Source organism: Saccopteryx leptura, chromosome 10, assembly GCF_036850995.1.
Source record: "Saccopteryx leptura isolate mSacLep1 chromosome 10, mSacLep1_pri_phased_curated, whole genome shotgun sequence".
Classification (NCBI taxonomy): domain Eukaryota; kingdom Metazoa; phylum Chordata; class Mammalia; order Chiroptera; family Emballonuridae; genus Saccopteryx; species Saccopteryx leptura.
Genome location: NC_089512.1, coordinates 43,022,435 through 43,046,910, shown reverse-complemented (window position 1 = coordinate 43,046,910; position 24,476 = coordinate 43,022,435). Strand labels below are relative to the sequence as shown.

At 46.7% G+C, this 24,476-nt stretch overlaps 1 protein-coding gene across 1 annotated transcript; it reads right to left on the bottom strand.

Moving 5' to 3' along the window:
• Positions 1-2,724: 2,724 nt before the first annotated feature.
• Positions 2,725-24,367, bottom strand: RBP2 (retinol binding protein 2). Its single transcript, XM_066351549.1, has 4 exons — positions 24,213-24,367; positions 12,195-12,373; positions 4,561-4,662; positions 2,725-2,982 (listed from the first exon to the last, which is right to left on the bottom strand). Exons 1-4 carry the CDS (start codon positions 24,283-24,285, stop codon positions 2,932-2,934), a joined length of 405 nt encoding a protein of 134 aa, XP_066207646.1. The 5' UTR covers positions 24,286-24,367; the 3' UTR covers positions 2,725-2,931.
• Positions 24,368-24,476: the final 109 nt, after the last annotated feature.

Sequence of the window (24,476 nt, the reverse complement as noted above, 5' to 3'; positions counted from 1 at the left end):
CCATGTATATGTCTGTATAAATGTATGGGGTTGGGGTGCACAATGTGTAGGCACAGCAAGGTCTCACTTAAAAATTATCGAAAGGTTCCTGGAAACGGTGATTTTAAGCAAAAGAACGTATTAGAAACCAGTTTTACTGTAGGCTAATTGGTATAAGCAAGAGTTAAATTCCTAGGGCACATACCTGATTACAAAAGACAACACGAAATCCCTAAATAAAGAGCCAGAGCGTTTCTAATATGAAACATTGAAATAAATGTAAGCTCTAAATACATTTAAGAAAGATGAATAAAAGCAAGTGAGATACCATTTCCCCCATGTATAAGACGCACCTTTTCCCTGAAAAAGTTGGGATCTAAAAATTGGGTGCATCTTATACAGTGGTTGTAGATTTTTTTTTTTACTTGTATTTCCCTCTTTTTTGTACAGATGAGGAGTTGTATGCATTTTATGACGAATAAAACTTGAGTTCAGTAACTTTATATAATACATTTTTTTTTTCAAATTTTGGGCCCCAAAATTAAGGTGCACCTTATACATGGGAGCATCTTATACATGGGGGAATAGGGTAATTACAGTATTTTCCAACCCGCTCATTCCAGTTCAGGGTCTTGGGTGGCCGGAGCCTGTCCTGGCAACTCAGGGCACCAGGTGGGACCCAGGCTTGGACAGGACGCCCTACCCGCACAGGGCACTCTCACACCCACACCCACACTCACTCAGATGGGGACAATTTAGACAGGCCAACTGGTGAACCTCACCTGCACATCTTTGGACTATGAGAAGCAGATGGAGTCCCAGAAGAATATCCACGCAGACATGGGGAGAGTGTGTACACGCCACACTGACAGTGTTCCCGGGCAGGCATTGATTTCTTATTTTCTCATCAATGCTATTATGAAACAACATTATTTGGGAACCTGCTGCATGTGTGTCTATATGTACACATTACACAAAACACATACATACAGTATCAACTGCTGTTCCAGTCGCTGTGCTAATATTTTATTCAATCCTTACTACCCCGAATGAAGCAGGTTCCATAGTCCTCACCTTACAGATGGAGAAATGGAGGCCCAGGGAAGGGGTGTAACTGCTGCAGCGTCACCCAGCTGGACAGTGGGGGCCGGGGCAGGATTTGAATTGAGGGCTGATGCCGAAGTCCATGCTCCAGCCACTCTGCAATGCTGCCCATGTGTGAGCCAGGATTATAGCTGGTCCCCAGTGAGCTTTCAGACATGATGCCATTCAATAGCACTTTCTCAAGGGACAAAGGAGAGGGTCATCTGAGATTATGGTGGGCAAGAGCAGGACTAGGTAGGGGAGGGCAACCACAGGGGGACACGGGGCACCTGGAGAAGTTTCAGGGAAGCTGGGGACAAAGGTCCCACTTCACCAGTCCTCCCCCTGGGCTCCCGGTCTGCCTCAGGAGATGGGCCCGCATCTCCTCAGGAGGTTCCGCTGTCCCCGGAGCCCATGGAAAAACCCACCCCCCACCTCTGCCAGGTCCCCAGCCAGCAGGTGGCCTCACCCTGGCACTGTCCTGGCTTTCTTGCCGCAGGAGCATGGCATGGCCGTTGGGCAGCACAGCTTCCCAGGAGGCCCCTGGCATGGCCACCTGTCCACAAGGGCTCGAGTCAAGACTGGCCCTGAGCCACATGGCCGGATTACAGCCTTTCTGCCTCCGACCGCATTTAGGATGCTCAGGACCACTGAAGGAGCTCATCATTCAGATCACACCAGAGTATTCTGACGCCACGTGCTAACCCTCTTGGGAAAAAACCATTTTTCAAGGGCAATGTTTGCCTAATGGTAGGACTGCAGGCCCTGCTGCAGAACCATGAAGGAGCCGTCTTTGACCTGCAGCGCCCTCCCAGCGCCCCACCATGAACCCATCCCTGTGAACCACTCCCTCTGCGTCTGCAGGCGCACTGCTGCATTTGAGTATCCAGCAGGGAAACACAGTGCTTCTCAGAGTTATGAACCGAATGTTCGAGCCACCAGAAAGCCGTGGAGGTACTGACCTATTGCTACTTAGCGCCCACTCATCTGGACCCCTGGGACTGTGGGGAGAATAAATCCACATAATGACCAGAGCTAACAGGAACCAGGTCCCATTTCAAGTACTTTGTATGTATTAACTTGCTTAAGCCTCACAGTGATCCAGTGGAGGAAATGCTATTTTGTCCTCTCTACTTTGTAGAAGAGTAAAACAAGGCTAGAGAGGCCAAACAATGTGCCTGTGGTCAACCAGCTGAGAAGTGGGGACATAGGACTTGAACTCGGGCTGTCTGGCAGTTCTTGGTGACTCCTCTGCAGAGATGCCAGTCAGCCCAGGGCTGGAGGGCAGTGGGCCGGCCTAGCCTAAGAGCAGCTGGTATTGCAGACCTACAGAACCTGTAGAATTAGCTCTGCCCGTGCTGCTTAAGCAAAGTACAAACCGCAAGGCATATGCATCTTAGAATCTTGGAGAAATAAATGTGCTATTTAAAGGAATGAATGTCAAATAGGCAGTGTTCAAGAATTAGTAGGGGATGCTGTGTTGGCCAGAGAACATTTCCAGGTAAAAGAACAAACCAACTAACCAAAGAACTAATAAACCAAGCTAAACTAAATTAAATATAAACAACAACAAAGCCACAGGGAAAACCACTAGGCAGGCAATCACCTCTTCTGCTTGTGGATAAAAGTGACAGTTCTAGAAATAAAGGGAGAGATACAGGATTTCAAAGTATGAAAGTGATCTTTGTTCATTTAATGCCAGGTTTCAGAGGAGGAGGAATATGTCTGTTACTGTTACACATTCACTCTGTTTGAGACCCATCCAGATGTCTTCACGGGCTGTCAGGGGTGGGAGGGTCCCCGCGGCTGCTTCTCAAAGCCAGTCAAGAACTCTTCACTGGGAGGGTGGGGCAGGCCCCCTCACGGCCATCACTTCTTTTTGAACACTTGACGGCACACCTGGTCACAACATGTCAGCTCCTGCAACATCAGAAAGTGGGTGAGTGACCAACAAGCCGGGCCTTCCTTCTGCCCTGCCCGGAGCCCTCTTGCTATCTGCGATGTGGGTGGGGGCAGGGGAGCTCTAACAAACACACATTCTGGGCAATGTGCATCTCACAGACCCAATCAGCTGGCATGCCCTGCAGGTACAGTAATTTGATTTTGACACTTGAATTGAACTTGAACAACTATAAAAATGAAAAATTCCAAGAAATTACCCTCTTGGGCGGGATTTCTCCTACTTTCATGATTAAAGCAACATCACTTAATTTATGAAAGGCAGCAAAGCCACAAAGAAGAGGAGGACCTAGTGGGGAGGAGTGTTCGAAAGGCAAGAGCCTAGGAAGATGCAGGCTGGTGAGCTGTGTCCCTCCACCCTGTGGCTTTCTGGCCTCTGGAGATTAGAACATTGGGTGGTGGTGGTCCAGGCAATAAAAGGGTGCATGCTGCAGAAGGTCCTGCCAGGCCTGCACGTGCAAAGATGCTGTTTTTTTTCTGAATCCAGGCAGAGGGAGCTCCCAGGCCTTATCTGCACCTCATGGCCCTTTGCGGGAGGAGAGAAAAACATGAGTGTGGGGACCACCATGAAATCATTTCAATTGACGATGAATCCATTCTCTTACTCACAGGGACTGCTGGGCATTGTGCTACAATTAAAAAGATCCATCATCCGAAGTAGAGCAGGTAGGTAAAACCGTCAATGGAAAACACAGTGAATACCTCCCATTTATCATCAGTTGACGTTGCCTCCAAAATAAAGATCTCAGGTGAGGCAAGGCTGGCTCTGAACGGCACCATGGTGACCTGAATACTGCTGACATTAGAGCCAGGGACCTGCCTGACTCCACATGTATGAATGAAGAGACATTTGTGGAATGAGCCAGTCATTTAACAAATGAGTGACTGAATGCACAAAGGAGAGATTTTTCACTATTTGAATGTTTGACCCATAAATTGCCTAAAAGATTGAAGAATGAAAAATTAAGCTACCAACAAATGTATAATTTAAGGATATCAGCAATGGTTCCTACTGCTCTGTTCTAGTACCAAGTATCCTAATCTATTTTGGAACTGGGTGGACATACCTTACAATGAGAGGCCAATGTCTGCGGTCTGTCTATAAGCACTTCACTGGTCCAGCTGTCCCCTGTCCATTCTGCCTGCACCCCAGCCCCTCTTCTTCCAGGCTCATTACTGTGAGGAGGCCTGGTCCCTCCCCTTTTTGGGACATCTTAATTCTGTGCCTCACTCATACTGTGCTCCAGCTGGACTTTAATAGGTTCCCTGCATTTCTCCATGGACCTCTGCTTCTTAACTTAGCATTTTAAACTTGTTTTAATTGCAACCAGTCACAGAAACAGCCATATAGATTTCGTCCTGGAGTTGCCTGAGCCAGGCAGGAATGGCTTTCTGACTATATGACCACACGCACTAGGCTGGAGCTCAGGGGAAGTATGCAGAGCCTTTTTTTTCCCTTTGGTGAAAGCGCCAGACTAGGTGAACAGGCAATTTGTGTGATTACAAGTGAAAGGGAGCCCAGCAGATCCTGAGACTTACCAGGTGTAGCTTGTCCCCTTCAACCCACTGCCTCCAGCCACGGTTTTCTTTCTCCCCCTTCTGCACGCACACAAGGACGTCACCATTCCAGGTGACCAGCGACTGCAATGACAAGTTCCCAAGCAAATCAACGGTATGGTCTTGATTGCAACTAAAGAAACCTAAATCCCGAAGCTGTTCTCGGGCTCTTGTGTGTCCACTGGATAGAGCCTCAGCCTCAGCCAAGATCCTTCCAGGCTCATTTGCCACATACACCTGCCATTCCAGCCAAATCAGCTTGTGGCTGGTTCAGTTCTCTTTTAAAGAATTCTGCTCTTCTGTTTTTATCATATGGTGGATATACTTTTCAAATCAGAGGGGGGAAAGCTGATGAATTTGATGGTATAACAGTGTAAAATTTCTAGAAGGGAAAAATACCCTAAAGTTAATCTGAATAACAAATTATGAAAAATAATTATAACACATGTCAGATAAAAGACCTAATTCCCTTATATATAAGGGACTCCTATAAATCATTAAGGAAAAAATCATTAACCTAATAGGTAATCCAACAAAGGAGGCCAACTGACAGCTTACAAGGAAAAAACCAAAAAACCCACAAAGTACAACCCTAGCTGATGGCTGATGGCTGATGGCTTTTAAACATAATAAAAGATATTCAACTTTACCCATAATAAGAGAAATGCAAGTTAAGGCTGTTTTTGTTTGGTTGTTAGCAAGAGAGAGAGAGAGAGAGAGAGCACACGTGCATGACAGATAAGCTCAAAGGGAAAGAGATGAGAAGCATTAATTCTTCATTGTGGCATCTTAGTTGTTCACTGATTGTTTTCTCATATGTGCCTTGACTGGGGGGCTCCAGCAGAGCAAGTGATTCCTTGCTTAAGCCAGCGACTTTTTGCCTCAAGCCAGCGACCATGGGGTCATGTCTATGATCACATGCTCAAGTCAGAGACCCCGCGCTCAAGCTGGTGAGCCAGCGCTCAAGCTGACAACCTTGGGGTTTCGAACCTGGGTCCTCAGCATCCCAGTCCAATGCTCTATCCACTGCTCTACCGCCTGGTCTGGCAAGGTTGTTTGTTTTTTAGGTACAATTCATCTTACAGTCAAAGGTAAAAGAGTGATAGCACACCACAGAGAACAGGAACCCTCCTACATGGCTGGTGGGTATATCAATCAATATTAATCTTATTGTACCTTTCAAAATATAACATTATATGGTTAAATATGGCGTGGTTCATCCTTGCCATGCAGCTCTTGGGAGAAGGGAGCAGTTCTACACTTATGGAGAAGAGCAGTAGTCTCCATAGCACACAGTTTAAGTTTTAAAAGCCAGGAGCAGGGCCATATGCATAAAACAAGCGGGGTGGGGAGTGTGTCTGCCTGCATGTTTGCACACGTTCCCTGAAAGGAGGTAGCAAACCCTCTTTGTGCCTGTCACATGGGGCGGGAACTGAGAGGCTGAGGGCAGGGGTGGGAAGAAAATGTTACTTTTTATTCTCTGAATCCTTTCTAACCATCTGCAATATTAATATTTCCTGAATTAATCTAACAATTAATTCATATGCTTTCTAAAGCCTCACATCTTAGAATGTCTTGCAAAAGCTTAGTTCATAGGTTGTTTTCCTAGTTTTTTGTTTGTGTGTGTGTGTGTGTGTGTGTGTGTGTGTGTTTATTAAGTGAGAGGCGGGGAGGCATCTCCTAGGTCTTCTAGGGGGGGAGATGTTGGCTGGAATATTCCAGAGTTTCCTTCCAAACAAATGAGAAAGGAATATACATTTTTTGTTACCCATCCTTGATCTTGGACCCAGTCCCTGCCCAAAGAGATAAAAAAGGACTCATGTCTTCTATTTGGGCAAGGACTGTGTCTTCTAATCCCCTCCACCCATATTGTCTTACACATCACAGATATCTAATAGACATTGATTGAGTTAGTATCCGTCTCCCCCCATGTAAGCTGTTCATTTCTGCTGCCTCAGACTGGGCACAGCCACCAGTGCATAGGAGGTGCTGGATAAGCCTTGTTGAATGCATATATGATTGTTTTTGTTACGTGGGAATCTTGAGGTAAACCCGCATAAGGAAATAAATGAGAATGTGTATTCTTTGACAATAGTTCTTGACAATGACTCAGCCAGCCCACCTCTTTGCCTTTGTTTCTGTGGCACCAGCAGAGCACACACATGTCCAACAACATGAACACTGGATGGTAACTGTCTATCTACTTGTCTACTTCCTCATGAGGCTAGGAGATCTTTGAGGGCAGGAAAGGGGGTCTAATTCATCACTTTATCAATAGCTTCTGACCCTAACCTCACATGTAGCAGGGGCTTTGCAAATTTATAAGGAAACAAAGGAGAAAAATGTTGGTGCATGAGGGCCTGTCCGAATATTTTCTTTTAAAAACTCACGTTGGGCAGCAAGATGAAAAGTTATTCTGACCCTAAAGTACATTGATTATCAATGAATCGTGGTAATGCCTATATATAACAGCCTTACCCCTACATAAAATAGACAATGAGAAGAGAGAAGGAAATGGTTAAATGAACTAAAATTCCAATTCAATTTGCTTTTGTTGGTGTCCTTTATGTCTGTATCAGAGGAGGCTTTTAAAAGAGGCTCAATTGCCTTAAAAGATGTTGTGGTTGAGGACATGGATATAAGCGAGGGAAACCACTGCTTCTGAGCCTGGGGCGGGAGAGGGAGAGCATTCCAGGAGGATGAAGAGGATAGACGAAGGATGCTGGGCCCATGCTGCGATTTTCCCTATCACATTGCCCACAGTTAACATCATTAAAAACAGCTCTGGCCGGGTAGCACAGTTGGTTAGAGCATCGTCTGGATAAACCAAAGTGTGGGTTTGATCCCCAGTCCGGGTGCCTACAAGAGCCAACCAATGAATGCATGGATGGGTGGAGCAACAGGTTGGTGTTTCTCTCTCAAAACAAAACAAAGCAAAACAAACAAACAAAAAAACCCCACAGCCCTTTGTGGTAAATTAGATGCAGGTACTGCATCAATTTAATTATCAATGAAATTTATAGAAGTTTATAAATACACTGTGGTTATATAAGAGAATATCTTAGTTTTTAGGAAGTACACACTGAATTATTTAGGGGTAACACAACAGATTGTTTAGAAAATATATGGATATTATAGAGAAAGAGCATGTACAAAAGATAAAGCAAACAGGGCAGATAGTAACAATAGGTAACTCTTGGTAAAGGGTGTACAGAATGGTCCTTGTTATATTCTTGAACTTTCTCTGTAAATTTAAAACACTCCCAAGTAAGTGTCTTTAAAAAGAAAAGAGAAGAGAAAATAGCTGTTTACATTAAGAGCATTGAAGGATACTACGGACATGTCTAACCCCTCCCTAGCACACCCCCCCCCCAGGTCAGAGTTATTCCTGCAGCGCCCACCCTCCTCTGGCATCTCTGAGGGGGTCCTCCCGGAGGGGGCTGTTTCTCCTGAGCTCTCTGGAGACATCACAGTCATATTATAGGTTCTATTGGGTTTTTGTTTTTGTTTTTTTACAGGACAGAGAGAGAGTCAGAGAGGGATAGATAGGGACAGACAGACAGGAACGGAGAGAGATGAGAAGCATCAATTATCAGTTTTTTGTTGCGACACCTTAGTTGTTCATTGATTGCTTTCTCATATGTGCCTTGACCGTGGGCCTTCAGCAGACCGAGTAACCCCTTGCTTGAGCCAGCGACCTTGGGTCCAAGCTGGTGAGCTTTGCTCAAACCAGATGAGCCTGCGCTCCAGCTGGCGACCTCAGGGTCTTGAACCTGGGTCCTTCCACATCCCAGTCCGACGCTCGATCCACTGCACCGCCGCCTGGTTAGGCGGGTTCTATTGGTTTTAATTGCCATTATCTTTCTCTGCTTTTCCCTGCCCCAATTACTTATTTTTTTTAAATTGAGATATAATTCACATGTGATAAAATTCATCCTTTTAAAGTATCTAATTCAGTCATTTTTAGCACATTCTCAAGGTTGTGAAACCATTACCACTCTGTAAATCCAGAGCATTTTCCTTGCCTCCAAAGAAACCCCACACATACTAGCAGTTACTACCGATTCCCTCAGCTCCTGGCACCCACTTTCTGTTTGTATAATTTTGTCTATTCTGGACATTTCATATAAGTCATATAGCATGTGGCCTTGTGTCTCACTTCTCTCCCTTAGCATAATGTCCCCAAGTTCATCCATGTTGTAGAATTAATCAGTGCTTCATTCTTCTTTATGCCTGCATGATGTTCTGTTGTATGAATATCAATTGCTTCTTTTTCACTTAATTTTATTTGTGGTAGCTTGTGTAATTTTGAAAGGGACTTTAAACTCTCTTAGAAACAAGTCAGGGTAGGCAGCGAGGAATAGATATGAATCTCAGAAGGAAGAAGGGGATCCCTGGGCCCCTTAGAGAGAAGTCAACCCCATGATCAATGTGGGTTTATTGCCTTGGCTCTGGGATGGTGAAGAACTGGGTACTACAGGGCACTACGGAACCTTGGCCGCGACCCCGCCTCTCCACCTCTCCTTCAAACTGCTGAACGGGAGATTTTCTGAGGGGCTCATGAGGGTGACCAAGGACTTGAGAAATGGAGCCCTGGGGAATAAGAGCATTAGTAGTACTACACAAACACATACACACACACGTGCACACACACAAACATACATACACACGTGCACACAGAAACATAGCTTGTGTCTGCATTCAGGCACACCACCATGTGTGGGCGACAGAAATTAATTAGAGACAGACTCACCTACACCCTATCGCCCCCTTCTAGTTGAAGGGTTCCAGTCAAGTGACAGGAGGTAGGCTGGCCTGAGGGCACCTGCTCTGTGCTGGGATTTCCCTGGAAGGAGCCCTTAGTTGGAGCCTGAGCAAACTCTGTCCTCAGCTCCAGAGAGAGAATGGGGGGGGGGAGGTGGCAGAGAGGGCAGGAGGGTGGTAGGGGAGGAGGAGAGGGAAGGAGGGTGGTAGGGGGGAGAGGTCAGGAGGGTGGTAGGGGAGGGGGAGAGGAAAGGAGGGTGGTAGGGGAGGGGGAGAGGAAAGGAGGGTGGTAGGGGAGGGGGAGAGGAAAGGAGGGAGGGGGAGAGGAAAGGGGGGCGAGAGAGAGAGAGAGAGAGAGAGAGAGAGAGAGAGAGAGAGTGTGTGTGTTAGCCCCAACTTCTTGCTGTAGGAAAGCAGAGACAGAAAGTGGGTGAGGGGGTTCTCCCTATGCAGGGCTAAGAACTGACCTGGGGGAGGATGGGGTCGGAGGAAGAGGAGAGTGGGAAGCAGAGAGGCAGAAGAAAAGTGAGTGTTAACAAACAGAATCCTTTAAGTTCAGGAAGGTTTGAAAGGGCACAATTCATTTCAGGAAGAGTGAGTTTTCTACCATCCAAGGTGATAAAAGAACAAGTCAGAAAGAACAGGCCTGTTTTTCAACCCAAAACGGAAAGACCAGGGAAAATGAATCATCCTGAACTGATTAGGTTAGGACAGCAGAGTGATGCAAAAATTCTGAGCAAATTTTCCTATGAATTCCGGTGTCTGATGAATTGGCCTTCCAGCCACACAGTTCAGAAAAGCCCTGTCAATCCATCAGCCTCGCAGGGAGGGACGCACAGGGGGCCGTCTCAGGGCTCCTGAAGCTTAGGCTCTTGTGCCAAGTCGCTCCAATGGAAGCATTTCCAAAGTGCTTTTCATTTCCTACTTTTCTTTAGGAAGCAGCACTAAATATAATTCAAACTTGACGTGATGGCTGAGATTATCAACGCTGCAGGACAACTTGAGAAATAAAATGTGTCCTGCTCTCTTGGCTTTGGGAGTCAGTAGCAAAGAAAGAGGACAATTTTTCCTTTCAGTCCCCTCAGGAGAGGAACCAGGGCCCCCGTCCCTTGCTTTGGGGGAGAGCTGAGACCTCCAGCTTTGAAAGAGCTTCTGGAAGCACAAGAGAAGGGGGACTCTGGGGAGAGTGGGGCTCCCCGTGAATGGGGAGGGGGAGGCTGGGTTTCTCTTTGGCACCCTGAAGGGCTGGCCTCTGCCGGTGGTGAGAAACTGGGTGCCTGGGAACAGGAACCCAGGCCTCTGCTGGTGCTGAGAAACTGGGTGCCTGGGAACAGGAACCCAGGCCTCTGCTGGTGGTGAGAAACTGGGTGCCTGGGAACAGGAACCCAGGCCTCTGCTGGTGGTGAGAAACTGGGTGCCTGGGAACAGGAACCCAGGCCTCTGCCGGTGGTGAGAAACTGGGTGCCTGGGAACAGGAACCCAGCCCCACCCTCCCCAGCTTGGAGCCAGGGCAGAGGTCCTGGTGGCTGCATTGGCACAGAGGGGGTGTGTACTGTAAGTGTTCAAGCTGTTCACCCTCATATAAACTGCACAAGCACGAACAGTGAGTAGCCGGTGGCAATCATGGTAAGTGACAAACCAGAAAACCTTTCCTGGACTGTGTAACCTCCGGGGTTCTTGCAGGATGCTAAGGTTGAGTTGGGAGAGTCCTTAAATTCGACTGAGACTAGACTTTTCTCACTCCTGTTTGTGAGAACTGACCAGGTATAATTGAATTTGAAGAACCAAGGACAGGCGCACTGAGTGTGAATATAAACACTGCGACAATCGGTCACTAGGCAGTGATACTACATGGTGACTATAGCGGAGAGGGGCCTGCTGTTGCCCCTGCCTTTCCCACCACCCACCCACTTCTCCCTGCTGCTTCCTCTCTGGCTTACTGACAAACTGCTCTTCTGCGTGAGGGCCTGCCTCTTCTGCATTCCAGCTCTTGGGCTTTGAGATAACTCCCCACCTGTGTACTCAGGGCTGTCTGCTCATGTTCAATTCCTACCTATACCCAAACCGTTCAAGCAGTCTGGCTTCTGATGCGTGGGCGGTCCTCCGTTATATCCTGTGAGTTAAGGTGATGTGAACACAGAAGCCACACAGTTGCTCGAGATTTCTGTAAGTGACTAGTACTGGGGAAACCCTGACTTCATTAAGTATACTGAGTTTTTGGTTTGCTTTTTACTGCATTACAAAAAAAATAAATCATTGGGGATCATCTAAAATTGAGATATTTCGTATAAAAACATATGAATTCTCAACGTCTCCTGAAAAGGAAAAATGTATTTCACCATGAGGGCTTTGTGGAAATGTGTGTCTGGCGCTGAGCAGGGCTGCCCCTCTGGTGGAGCTGGGCTACTCAGCTCAGGGCGGCCTCGTCCCTGGACAGTCTGCCTTGCTCTCTCTCTCTGCCTGCCGGCCCACGTCGGGCCCCAGAGAGGCCAACATCCTTTCATCTCTCCTTTGCTTATAAGCTCAGTGCAGAAGCCAGCTTGCCTCTTCCGACATTAAATAATGATTCTTCTTGCCGGCACTATTGAGTCCACTCTGGTCCGCCTTTCCAGGTTGTTTCTGCCTCTGTGTGTGTGTGTGTGTGTGTGTGTGTGTGTGTAAAGCTAAACAGCCACCCTCTCCAGAGTGTACGAATGGAAAGCACCCACCCAGGTTAGTACCTTAACAGTCCGGTTGTCCAGGTGTGTGTGTGTGTGTGTGTGTGTGTGTCCAGGTGTGTGTGTGTGTGTGTAAAGCTAAACAGCCACCCTCTCCAGAGTGTACGAATGGAAAGCACCCACCCAGGTTAGTACCTTAACAGTCCGGTTGTCCAGGCCCTTGGTATGCTCGTCAAACTCCACTCCAACAGTGAAATCCAAGTCATAGTTGCGGAACGTGCTGTTGGTTTTCGTCTTGAAGTTATCGCCATCTTGATTAATGATCTTCGTCTGAGTCAGGCGCACGGCGATCTTGCGGGTGGCAAAATCAATATCTGTTGGCAAAGGGAGTTGTGGAGGTTCCGATGTGCTCAGCCAGACTCATTCAGTTTTTTAACAAGGCCAAGTAATCAAGACCAGTGACGCAGAACAGCACCAGCCACATTTCCTTGCTTAAGTGGGAAATAAGAGTTGTCTTACACACGACCAATTTGGGCATCTCAGCCAATTGTCGGGGACCGTAGGGTTTCTCCTGCCTCCTCAGGAGCCCTGCTGGCAAGAAGAGGTAGCAGGCAGGGCTCCTGCCTGAGCTGCAACTCTCCAATATGTGTTCATATACACACACACATACACACATCTCTCCACTACAGCAGCTCCATTCTATTTATTTGACATACTGGGTTTATTTTTAAGAGTTTGCTGAACAGAAGACTTAAAAGTTTAAAAGAAAAAGGAGTGTTTAATAATAACCAGTCTAGATCATGGGTAAAGATGGATTTTGTTAATGTCCACAGCGGGGAATGATGTGATACAAATTTCCACTTTTAGAGCAGATTAGGGGCTTACTTAGCTAGGCTGTTCTGCCTCACTCATCAGCCTCAAGTACAGCTTTAAGCGTACTGCAGACACTTAATAAACATTTGCTTAGAGATTTTTTTTAAGGAAAAGATGGGTATTTGTTTATATTTTTATTATGAAAAATTACAAACAAAAGTAGAAAGGAGAGTACAGGGAACTCTATACTCACCACCAAGACTCAACAACTATCAAGATTTTTCTGTGTTCATTCCATCTATAGCTTTTCTTTGTCTCAATATTTTAAAGGAAATCTTACTCATCTCTTAGAGACCATTAGTAAGTAAAAGGGAGCGTGCCCTTCAATGGAGTGTTTCACTTCCTAAGCTTTACATTTTACAGTAAGAAGCTAAGTGCTGAGCTCACCTCCTTGCTAACCTCTGGTTATACATAAAACATCAGCCAAGCCAAAATGTCACTATCCTATGGATTAAACCGGAGGATAATTCTGGAATTGCTAAATTTCTGTCCTTGCTATGAACATCATTAAGCTCTTGGTCTCTCACCAAATCATATTTGACCTCTTTTATGCCTATAAATTCTTGAGATAATTTTGGATACCAATCTGAATCTTTATTTATTTTTTGGAAGTCCACCTGGAAGATTTCAAAAACAATAAGATTGATTCTATTATATCCCAAGGACAACCTCAAGTGTGAGAACAGTTCAGATTCATTGAGTGCCGTTCCTCTGAGACTTCCAGCCTCATCTCTATGATAGGTCAGTGATTAACCTCACAGTGTGCGCGTCTGGTAGGGGATAAATGCTGTTGTATTCACGAGAGACCGACAGCTACCAACAATTGAGGGAGCTCATGACAGTTTGGAGAATCAGCATCTCCTCTGGCTGTACCCTGACCCCACCTGCTGCCCTTCCATGGTAGCCAAGCGCCACTTCCCTCACCCTCTCTCCTCTTTGACTCTCTGACCCATTGCCTTCTGAATCCCCTTTGGTCACTATCATACTCCTTCTCCCAAAGGGTCAAGGCGAAGCCCAAGCTGATTGCTTGGACAACAACAGAATCACATCTGCATAGGAAAGAGCCCTGGCTGATCTTTAGGACCCTAAGTTATATAAAGTCAGCTTTTATCATAAGAGGATAATTTTAAGTAACATCAGTCACCCCAGGAGATAAAAGGACACTATACCTGTATCCTAACTTGCAAAGAGAAATTAGGATCAAGTTGGCATGAGCTGGTGAATGAGTACCAGTGCCTTGCTCAACTACTGTTCACTACTATTTGTTGAGAACTTGCCTTGTCTAAGAATTCATCAGTGAGTCCCAAACTGGCTGCCCATCAGAATCACTTGGGAAAACGTAAAAGAAACTATAGACTTTTAAGACCTACCCAAGGCCCAGAACCTTCAGATAGCTTTAGATCTTGGGTTTCCTCATAAGGAGCTGTTTGGAGAAAGACTTCCATGGTTTAAAAAATCTAATAGCTACTGTTTATCTTAGTCACCTGGGCCCTGCAATTATGAAAATATCTGTTTAATTTTTCACCTTTCAAGGCAACTGCTGGCCTGTTTGGAAGGGAGAAGATGAGACAGGACCAAATGGTCAAGGATTTCTGACTTAAAAATGAATCCTTCCTGCCCTGGCCAGTTGGCTCAGCGGTAAAGCGTCGGCCTGGCGTGTGGCAGCCCCAGGTTCGGTTCCCGGTCAGGGCACACAGGAGAAGCATTCCTTTGCTTCTCCACCCTTCCCTCTCTCCTTCTTCTCTCTCTCTCTCTTCCCCTCCTGCAGCCAAGGCTACTTTGGAGCAAAGCTGGCCTGGGCACTGAAAATGGCTCCATGGCCTCCACCTCAGGCGCTAGAATGGCTCTGGTTGCAGCAGAGCAATGCACCAGAAGGGCTGAGTATCGCCCCCTGGTGGGCATGCTGGGTGGATCCCGGTCAGGCACATGTGGGAGTCTGTCTGTCTGCCTCCTCCTGCTTCTCACTTCAGAGAAACACACACACACACACACACACACACACACACACACACACACACACACACACACACACAAATCCTTCCTTAAAATTGCTAAAACCCACTAAGGAACGTCTTCCCTATTCTAGTCAGTATAAAGACGTGCTTGCAGCAGGCAGAGGGCTAATATGTCACATTCCAATCTGTGAGTCTCTCATTCTACCCCAGTCTAATGCATCAGACAATGTCCATGTGTCTAACTTCAGTCCTGTTGCTGGACATTTAGGTCCAGGTTTAGAAGCAGCAGAAAGAAGTGGCTGTTAAGTGGAGCTATTGTTAACAGCATTGGGCTATTCTGAGGATGAAATTGTGTTCTTGAAGAGCTCTGCCCAGTGGCTGGTGGCTTGTGGTAATGGCCCATAAATGGTAGCTGCTGGCTCCATCATCACTAAGTCCCCTGATGTCACCAGCTGGCTGGTTGGAGTCCTTTGCATCTTTCCACGTACTCCCTGTATGTTTGCTCCCTGAATTCCCACCCCTGTGCTCCCAGCCCTCCAGATCTCACAGGGCCCGGCCCAGCCTCGCCTTCGCCAGTCTGCTCTGCAGTCTCTTCCTCCTTCCTCACTGCTGTCCAGGCCGTATGGTTTGACGCCCAAGAGACACTTCCTGGTATTTTCCTCTGACTTTGTCATGGGGCTGCTTGCTTTTTCCTCCAAAGTCTTACCTCTAAGTGGACAAGAAAAATGCTGTTTCCTTGCTGTGTCCCCATAGGACCAGGCCCAGAGCTGTGCGCAGATCACTTGCTCAAGAGACATTTATGGATTGGTTAATAGGAGCACCGTGGTCCGGGACAGTGGTTCTCCAGGTGAGGTCCCTGGGCGCGCAGCATCACAGTACCCGGGGACCTCTTAGAAATGTTAATTCCAGGCTCACCCTAGATGTACAGGGGTTGGGCCCTGCTTGTTTTTACAAGCCTTCCAGGTGATTCTGTGCATGCTAAAGTTTAGAACCACTGGTATAAAAGAGTGAGGGTGAGGGCCAGATCCGGGTATAAATCCTGACCCTGAGTTCCCAGCTATGTAACCTCCGTGAAGTCGCTCCCTTTCTGAACCTGTTATCTCACAGTAAGATGGGGAAAAGAAGGCTCATCTCATAGAGTTATTTAATGCAGGATTCACTTAAAATAATGGTAAAATGCTTTACACAGTGCCAAGGAGCTCATGGGTATTTGACACACATTGGCCTCCAAGCTGTGGCCTTTTCTGTTCAGGTCAAACACAGTGACCAGTGCAACTTTCAGACTGGAGTAAAATATTAGAGCATATTTACATCTGCTGCTCCACGCTGTCCAGGGCCCTGGACTCTGACAATCAGGCTGGCGGCTGACCCACCTTCTCACTTGCATAGCCCTGGCCTGTCATATGGCATTTTATCAGCTTCTTCACTCTATGGTTTGGCCAATGGGTAGGCACAACTTTAGCTCCTGCTTTGGCCCTCCCTGCTGAGGTCCATGCTGTGCTATATACCCTGCTGCTGGGACCATAGTAAGGATATGGGAAAAAAACAACCAACCAACCACAGGGCATGTACTGACCAGATGGAACAAAGAACTCTAGGCAAAGCGACTCAGAAAGAATTGGGATTTACAGAGAAATTTAGAAATAAAGTGTTCCTCAGAGAACAAGTCTATTTTTATTTTAGTTTTTTTTGTAAATGTATTGATTTTAGAGAGAGGAAGGGAGAGAGAAACATTGATCTGTTGTTCCACTTATATATGCATTCATTGGTTGATTCTTATATGTGCCCTGATTGGGGATCAAACTCACAACCTTGATGTATCAGGATGATTCTCTAAACAACTGAGCTATCTGGCTAGGGCCTGTGAGCTATTTTTATTCCCCAGATGTGGATATCAAGTCCCGCAGACATTAAGTGGTGGGTTCAGAGTTACTTAGGTAGGCTCGAGCTCCTAACAGTTTGTCTATGGATGCATTCTGTTTGTCATTCACAACTAAGCCTTTTCTAGCAGAAAATACTGCTTGCCCTTGGCTGCTCAGAATGGTGGGCTGCAATTTAAAGTGCCTACTGCTGAGAGAACTGGTTTGTCCTGGAAACACCGTCCCTAGTCAATCATTCTGACCAGTGCCAGGGGAATCTTATTAGGGGCTCTATGCAAATGCGATCAAGTACCACTTCTTCTCTGGACTGAAAAATGGTGTGGCCTCTTTGCTACCCTTTAGCGTTTACACAGGCTAGTTAATCATGTCACCTCTGCTCCACTCCAGGGAAGGGGGCCAAATGTTCTGTTGGTGGATGCGTGATATTTCTAATCAGCAGGAAAGGTTTACCTGCAGCTGTAGAATACACATGCACACACACACAGGTTACAAAAACACTTCCTCTTTGTACTTTCCAGAGAAGATTATTTTTCTGATATGGTATTTTAACACCAGGGTTATCGACTATGTTTTATCTGCTTTTCTGGATTAAAAGTAACTCTGAGCCTGATTTATAACCAGGTGAAATGAATTTCTATCTCGGAGCAAAAGGTCCAAAGGCAAGCTATTTCTGAATAATATATATGGCTTGTAGTTGCTGCAGAAGAAAAAGACAACACTGGAGGGACTTTATTAAAAGCATACTTTTCATAACTGCATTTTGAACAATGCCAGCCATAAAGTTGAAATATGAGTATTCTACTCAACATTAAAATGCATTGTAATGTGCTTGTGAAAAAAGCTGAAGTTGCAGGCTAAGAGGGCAGACGCTCTCTGCAAATTAAATAGCAGAGATGCACACAGATTCATCATATAAAATCTGAGACCCGTTCCAAGTGCAGCTTTGATGGGCTTCAGACCTGGACTCCTTAATTCTCAAATCATCAGCACTCTTACTTAGGCAGTTGTGAGCAGCAGCATGAAGGAGCAATACATGCCATCTCCTCGTCCGGATAACCCATTTTGAGAGGAATTAGCCTGGCTCCTGCCTACCTCCTCCTCCTCCTCCTCTCACTCCTCAAGGACATCTCCAAAGAGGTTTCAAACGTTCCCGGGCCAGCAGAGGCAGGCGGGGGACCTTTGGGTGCCTCCCGGCTCCCTTGCACTATTTCACCTCCTCACCCGCTGCCTAGCACTCGCCCCTGGGAAGGGGCTCAGGGTGGAGATCTGGTACATGCAAAAAAGGGACCAAACTTCACCTGGGTTTCTTCCACCCCAGCACTTTCTCTGACTACACCTTGTGCTCTAGATTTTTTTTTTTTATCAGTGTGCCAGTTTTAATAATCCCCTTGGATGAATAATGGGAATCTGAAACCAAAATATGCAAACAGAATTCTGAATGTACTTCCCCGTCCCAGCACCCCTATCCAAACTCACTCCTCTCCATTTCAGCTGATGAGATCACCATCTTTCCAGTTATTAGGGCCTAAGCCTGGGGGCTGTCTTCATTCTTCTTGCTTCCTATTCATCTGTAAACCCTGTCAGTGTTATCTCCAAAATAATACACTGAATCTGTTCTCTCTTCTCTAGCGCTGGCACAGCCCTAGCCCAAACCACCATCATTTCTTGCCTGAACCACACAGCAGCCTGCTAATGGGCACCCCTGCTTCCAACCTTGCCCACCTAGGATTCGTTCTTCATACTGTAGCCATAGTGATCCTTCAAGAATATCAACTAAATTAAGTTTTCCCATCATAAGGCCTGCCGTTCCTCTGTGCTCAGACTTTCCCTTGTTTATCACACTCTCAACACAACAGCCTTTGTATAGTTCTCAGACGGGCCCAGAGACTTTGCCCCTGCTGTTCCCTGTGCTGGGAAGAATACTTTTCAGTCTCTTCAAAGCTTAGGCTTTGAAGTCACCTCCTCAGACAGCCTTCCCTGACCACCCATCACTCTCCACCAAATCTTTCCTTCATATTTTCTTTAAAGCACTTATCACTACTTAAAATCTAATTAAACCAGTGATTTTCAACCTTTTTCATCTCAGGATACACATAACTAATTACTAAAATGTCTCAGTACAACAAAAAAATATTTTTTGTCAAACTGACAAAACGGTATAATTTTTATTGATTTACAAAATAATAATAGTAATTACCTACCCTTTTTGCTCCAATGTGATTTTTTTTTTTTAATCAGGTGCCTATACTTGTTTATAAGGATTTTGGTACCAAGAATTAACCCATCAGACACAACCTTGTTATGTGACATGACCAATAAGATGCAACTTTATTATATGACCTATATATTTATGATTCAAGATAGGGTATTCACACCGGACAGTTATTGTTGTGTTGGCTATTGTCATTTTTTATTGGACAAACTAAGGGAAAAGAGGTCAGTGCCCCTGACTAAATAGTCAAGTATCGCATGTTTTAAAAACTCTTGCACCACATTGGTTGAAAATTGCTGTCTTAAACTATTTACTCTCTCCCCCCTCCACTAGCATGTACCTCCGCAGCACTTGTTGCCTGGGTTACCACCATATTGTCAATGCCTAGGGGACTTCCTGGTACGTCATAGGTGCTCAGTACATTTGTTGAAAACTGAACTAATTAAATGAAATAATGTATATAAAACTCTAGCACAAGGCTTATCGTGACATGAGGGTCATTCATGTATGTGCTCACGTCTGCTGCTAGACTGGCACCTAACAGTCAGGATGACAGGATTTTGAACATTGCGGGTGTTCAGGAAATATTTCCTGGCAGAGACGACTCAGCTGAGAGCTGCCTGACTTTAGCCTCTAAAGGTTAACGCCTTCCTGGTGGAATTATCCAGAGACCCACTAGGACTTTCGCAGTGGCCAGTGCTCTCTCAAATCTGTGCATGTTAATTTAATTTCAAAGATTGTTTTCATTGAAGATAATCCTCATTTTCTTTTGTGTATTAAGAGAGAAGAACTGGATTTCTCCTAATATTACAATTTATGGAATAAAGATTTTCTAAAAAGCATCTAAATTTAACATTAATTGAGCATTTTTAAAAACACACACCTTCTGTTACATGTCCCCCATCTTCTTGATTAAAGTTACATGATAGTGTTTCACTTCCCAGGCTGTCTTCTTGCCTTTTCCTCACTTAGTCACCAAATCTAGTCTATTTCTTGCTCTGGACATCCCCTGTCCCCTTTCTTGGAACTGCTCTCATCGTCTTCCAGGCCATTGCCCCCTCCTCAGTTCTCTGACAGTCTCTGCGAACCAATCACCAGTTGGCCGGCAGGCTGAGTGCTCATGGCTTCTCTCCTGCATGCGTTTCCTCCTGTCCTCGCAGGATGATGGCAAAGCTCCTTTCCATCCTGTCCACACATGATGGCAAAGCTCCTTCAAACTCTGTCCCTATCACCTTTCCTGACTCTTCTTTCCCCTCCTTGCGCATCAACTTCTGACAATACAATTCCTCTGTTCCCCCTGCCTACACCAGTTCTTACTGGCCTGACCCTCGCACAGGCCCACAGGGCTGATCTTGACTCCATCTCCGAATGGAGCACTCCTCTCCTTCCTTCAAAAGCCCACCTAGAAGTACTCAGGAAGCCTTCTGTGACCTGTGTGTCGTAGATCGCTCCACCACCACCCTGTACACCTGGTTACTACTGTTCTACTGTTACTATGGCCCTTTCAGACCCGAGGGACGGAATCACCCACTGTCCCATCGGGAGCAGCTTATAGTTTCTTAAATGGTTGCAATAGTACTTCCCATCCTACATGCCATTCTTTCAATGATGCCCTTCAGTATGGGTGGGTTTCAACTGACAGACTACAACAGAAAAGGTATTATGTGATTTCTGAGTCTGGGTCATTAAAGGTCATTCAGTTCCTGTGTCCTCTCCCTTTGGACACCACCAGCATGCAGTGAGGAAACCCAGGATACATGGAGACATCACATGTAGATGTCAACGGCCCCAGCTGACGTCTCAGCCACCGGCTGTCACCAGCCCTAGCCACCGTCTAACCACAGCTGAACAGAGCTCCCAGAGAGAACCACCCAGGCGAACCCAGTCAGCCTGCATAACTATGAGAGATAATAAGAAAATGATTGTCAGTGTTTTAAGACACTACATTTTGAGGGTGATTTGTCACACTGTAATAGAAAATAAGCACACCATTTGTGCACCGTTATAATGTGACTGTCTGTGCCAGTCTGAGCTCCTGGGAACAGAGACGGGGCTTCATTCTGCCTTAGATGGCGTAGTTCCCAGCTTCCACCACTGGCCTCTAGAACGTTCATAGAGAAGTCACATGATTTCCCTGAGTAGTACTGGCCTCACTCCTGGGCAGTGAGTGGACTCTTAGCCAGCATTCTCTCATAGCACTGGGACCTCCTCCTTAGACAGCCCTTGTTGGGCTCCCCTTTAAATTGAAGGCCACTCCTCCTGCTCCCTGATGCCCCGATCCAACCTGAATGAGGACCTTAGGACATGACACATTTCTCAGGGTAAATGAATGGACCAGCTGTTTTCCTTGCTGTCAAAAAAGTATCTAGGGCCTCAAGAAACACCAGGTGTCCAAGGAGGCAGGAAAGCAGATACCATTGACCTTTGGCACTCACTGTTGAAATAGTTAATGACTTTGATAATTTGGGGCAAACCCAAAGGTTGTCATGATGTGTCATGTCACTCTGCTGAGGCTGGCAGCTGAGTCATGTGGCGAGGTCAGTGTGTGGAGTGAGTCACTGGGAGCCTCTCCTTCCAGCAGGCCTGTCCACAGAGGAAGCCAACTCTCTGGAGCTGGGGATTCAGGTCTGAGAAAGTGATGGTTCTTCGGCAGAAAGAGAAGTTATAGTGAATGTTACTTACATAGCTGGGACTTACTGAGATCTCTGCATGTGTTCTCCCCAAATACCAAGGGCCTCATGTTCAAAAGGGCAAGGAAGGCAAGCTTCATTGACTTGTTACTGTTGGAAAAACAACTCTGCCTGGCCAGGTGGGTGTGGAGGAAATTGTACAGATCTGCTGGGCTGCTTTCAGGAGAAAAAACTGACAGGCTGGCCCCACCCCAGCTGCTTCTGGCTGAGGCCCTTGAGACCCGTTCTGGGTCACTGCCAGTGCCGGCCCCTCCCCCCACGCATGGACCCTGGGCAGGTGGGAGGGATCAGGTGTCCTGTCACCATGGTGGGACAGCTATGTGAGCTGAAGCAATCCTGCATAGGGCATCATGGACTCAAGCCGGAGCAACTTCCCGGGGCCCTACAACACTGTGGGCTGTCAGCAACTGGGTAAACTGAGGCATGAGGCACACCCACATTTTGGGTTTAAGTAGTACAACCACCCACGGTATTAAGCCTAATTAGGAGACTGTCAGTCTAACGGTTAGACTAAACTGCAGAGACTCTGGTACTAAAAGGTCCAACAGTTTCCACGTTAGTGAGTGAAACCAATGTAGTATGAGGCCAAATTGGAAATTCTGACTAAAGTTCAAAGAGACAGCAGGTGTCTGATAGCAAAGACACCTGCGGCAGAGGTACCCAAATAACAAGCACACCCATGAGCCCTCACCCACACTGAGGTATGAACTGGTGTGGAAGAGTTCACAGGGAGGCTGTTTCTAGAAAGAGGATACTTTGGAGAGAACGGACATTGCCCCCCTTCCTCCCAGAGGGACAGAGGGTGGTGAGAGAGTGGCTTGCCTCTCACCTTAGACCTAGAGAAAGGGATTTCAGTCCCCCTACCCCCACGCCCCACCCACAGCAGAGCCATAAACTAAACTGAGACTAGATTTTATACTTAAAGTCATGGCAGTACTTTTTATTATTCTAAAATAAGCAGCAAAAGACACAAAGTTGCTTTCTGATCTTACTTCCTGAGACCTGCTAGTTTGGCCTGCAGCTGAAACCTCGAAGCCCCCAAATAGCCCTTGTTAAAATGCTTTCCACATCTTCCAAATGACAACCACTTCCAACATCATCTGGAGAAACAGGCAAGGCTGGGGTATTATCCCTGCTTGGCAGATGAGGAAACTGGTCAAAGTCAGAGAGAAAGCCTCAGCTATGTTGGCCCCTCTGGTTTAGTTTCCTCCTCTGATGATCTTTCCAGAATTACAGTTCTGAGCTGAGCTCCAGACCATTCATTTACCCACAGGTAGAATCAGAATTCAATTTCTATTGCTCACACAAGACACTAAAAACAGGTGCAATAGGGTTAGGATTTTGGCCTTTGGCCTCCGGCCTCCGGCCTCCTCCCTCCTCCCTCCTCCCTCCCTCCTCCCTCCTCCCTCCTCCCTCCTCCCTCCTCCCTCCCTCCTCCCTCCTCCCTCCCTCCTCCCTCCTCCCTCCTCCCTCCCTCCTCCCTCCTCCCTCCCTCCTCCCTCCTCCCTCCTCCCTTCTCCCTCCTCCTTCCTTTTCCAAGTATACAGAGGTAAAATTCTGATAACCAGGAGGAAAGAAAGTTATCCAGTGCTAGAAACACAGAAGAAAGCCCCAGTCTCTATAAACATATCACAGCCCTCCTTGTCACTGACACAGTGGAAATGTGCATTAAGTGAGAAGGTAACTGCACAGAAAAACCCATGACACCTGTTTTTGATGAGACTTCCCATCACCATATCCAAATGATTGGGTCAGAGGCCCAGAGCTGTTTTTCTCGTGTTTGCATGGGTGCGTTCCAGCCAGGAGCCCCCTCTGGGGGGATAGTGCTAGCGCTGGGAAGGGTGCTCGGAGGCTGCAGCAGGACGGGATCAGGACACACCGCCAGGCTACCTGCTCAGTGCCTGGACCATGCTAGCTGCTCAGCAAAGTAAGCTCCCCTTTGAGGGTCAGTTCCTCCAGTTTCTGGTGTTTTCTGCCAGTCCCACAAGAGAGTCAACTCAGGGCATACATGGATTGAGCCCCTGGCATGAAGTCTAGAGCCAAAGTCAGATAAGCAGTCCTACACTGCTGGATCTATATGACCAAAGCCTTTCCTAGCCTCTGCGAGCTTGATTTTCTCTAGGCTGAAAGAAAGATGTGCTAGTCACTCCTCTTCGGCTTCCCCACTGCAAGGCTGATGAAAGAGCAAAGCAGGGGGCATTGGTGGATAATATCAGGTCCAGCTGGTTATCTAAGAGCTGGCAGTCACAAGGCAGGGGAGCTATGGCATGATCCTCACTAGTCTGGCTTTACTTTTGCATGCATGTGTGTGCATGTAACTATGTATGTATATGCTCCATTCACTGTATTTTTTTGTGTGTGCCAGATACTATGCTAAGGACATTCTAGACATAATCTCATTTACTACTATTCCCAACTTACAGACAAGAACTCTGAGCCTCAGAGAATGTGTATGATCTCCCTGATATTACACAACAGGTAAGCAAAGAGTGAAGGAGGCTTGCACTCAGGGCTGTGGAACTCCCTAGTGGCACTGTCTGGAGGGACAGACCACAGTCCTTCTGAAGTGGCCCTCCCTCTTCCGTCCCCGGCCACCCCCTTACCCAGGGCCTTCATGTAGCCTTCAAAGTTGTCATTACTCTCCATCTCCCAGGTTCCATTCTGGTCCCTCGTCATGGTGGTGGTCTCTGGTTACCCAGGTGTGTGGCAGGTATCACGGAGTAGGCTGCAGAGAGAATGTTTCGAAAGGAGCCACTTTTAAAGCCTAATGGATTATCATGCCTTTGAAGATAACAGGTTCAAAGGTGATAAGCACAGCCCAAAGGAACTTTCCTTTCCTTTGCAAAGTTCAAAAGGACTGCAGACAA

Excerpts from the sequence above, each read along its gene's own strand:
- RBP2 (XM_066351549.1), bottom strand. The coding sequence starts at position 24,285 with ATGACGAGGGACCAGAATGGAACCTGGGAGATGGAGAGTAATGACAAC. Across the intron at positions 12,374-24,212 it reads AGGCTACATGAAGGCCCTGG|ATATTGATTTTGCCACCCGC; the intron begins GTAAGGGGGTGG and ends CTTTGCCAACAG. Across the intron at positions 4,663-12,194 it reads TGGACAACCGGACTGTTAAG|TCGCTGGTCACCTGGAATGG; the intron begins GTACTAACCTGG and ends TTGTCATTGCAG.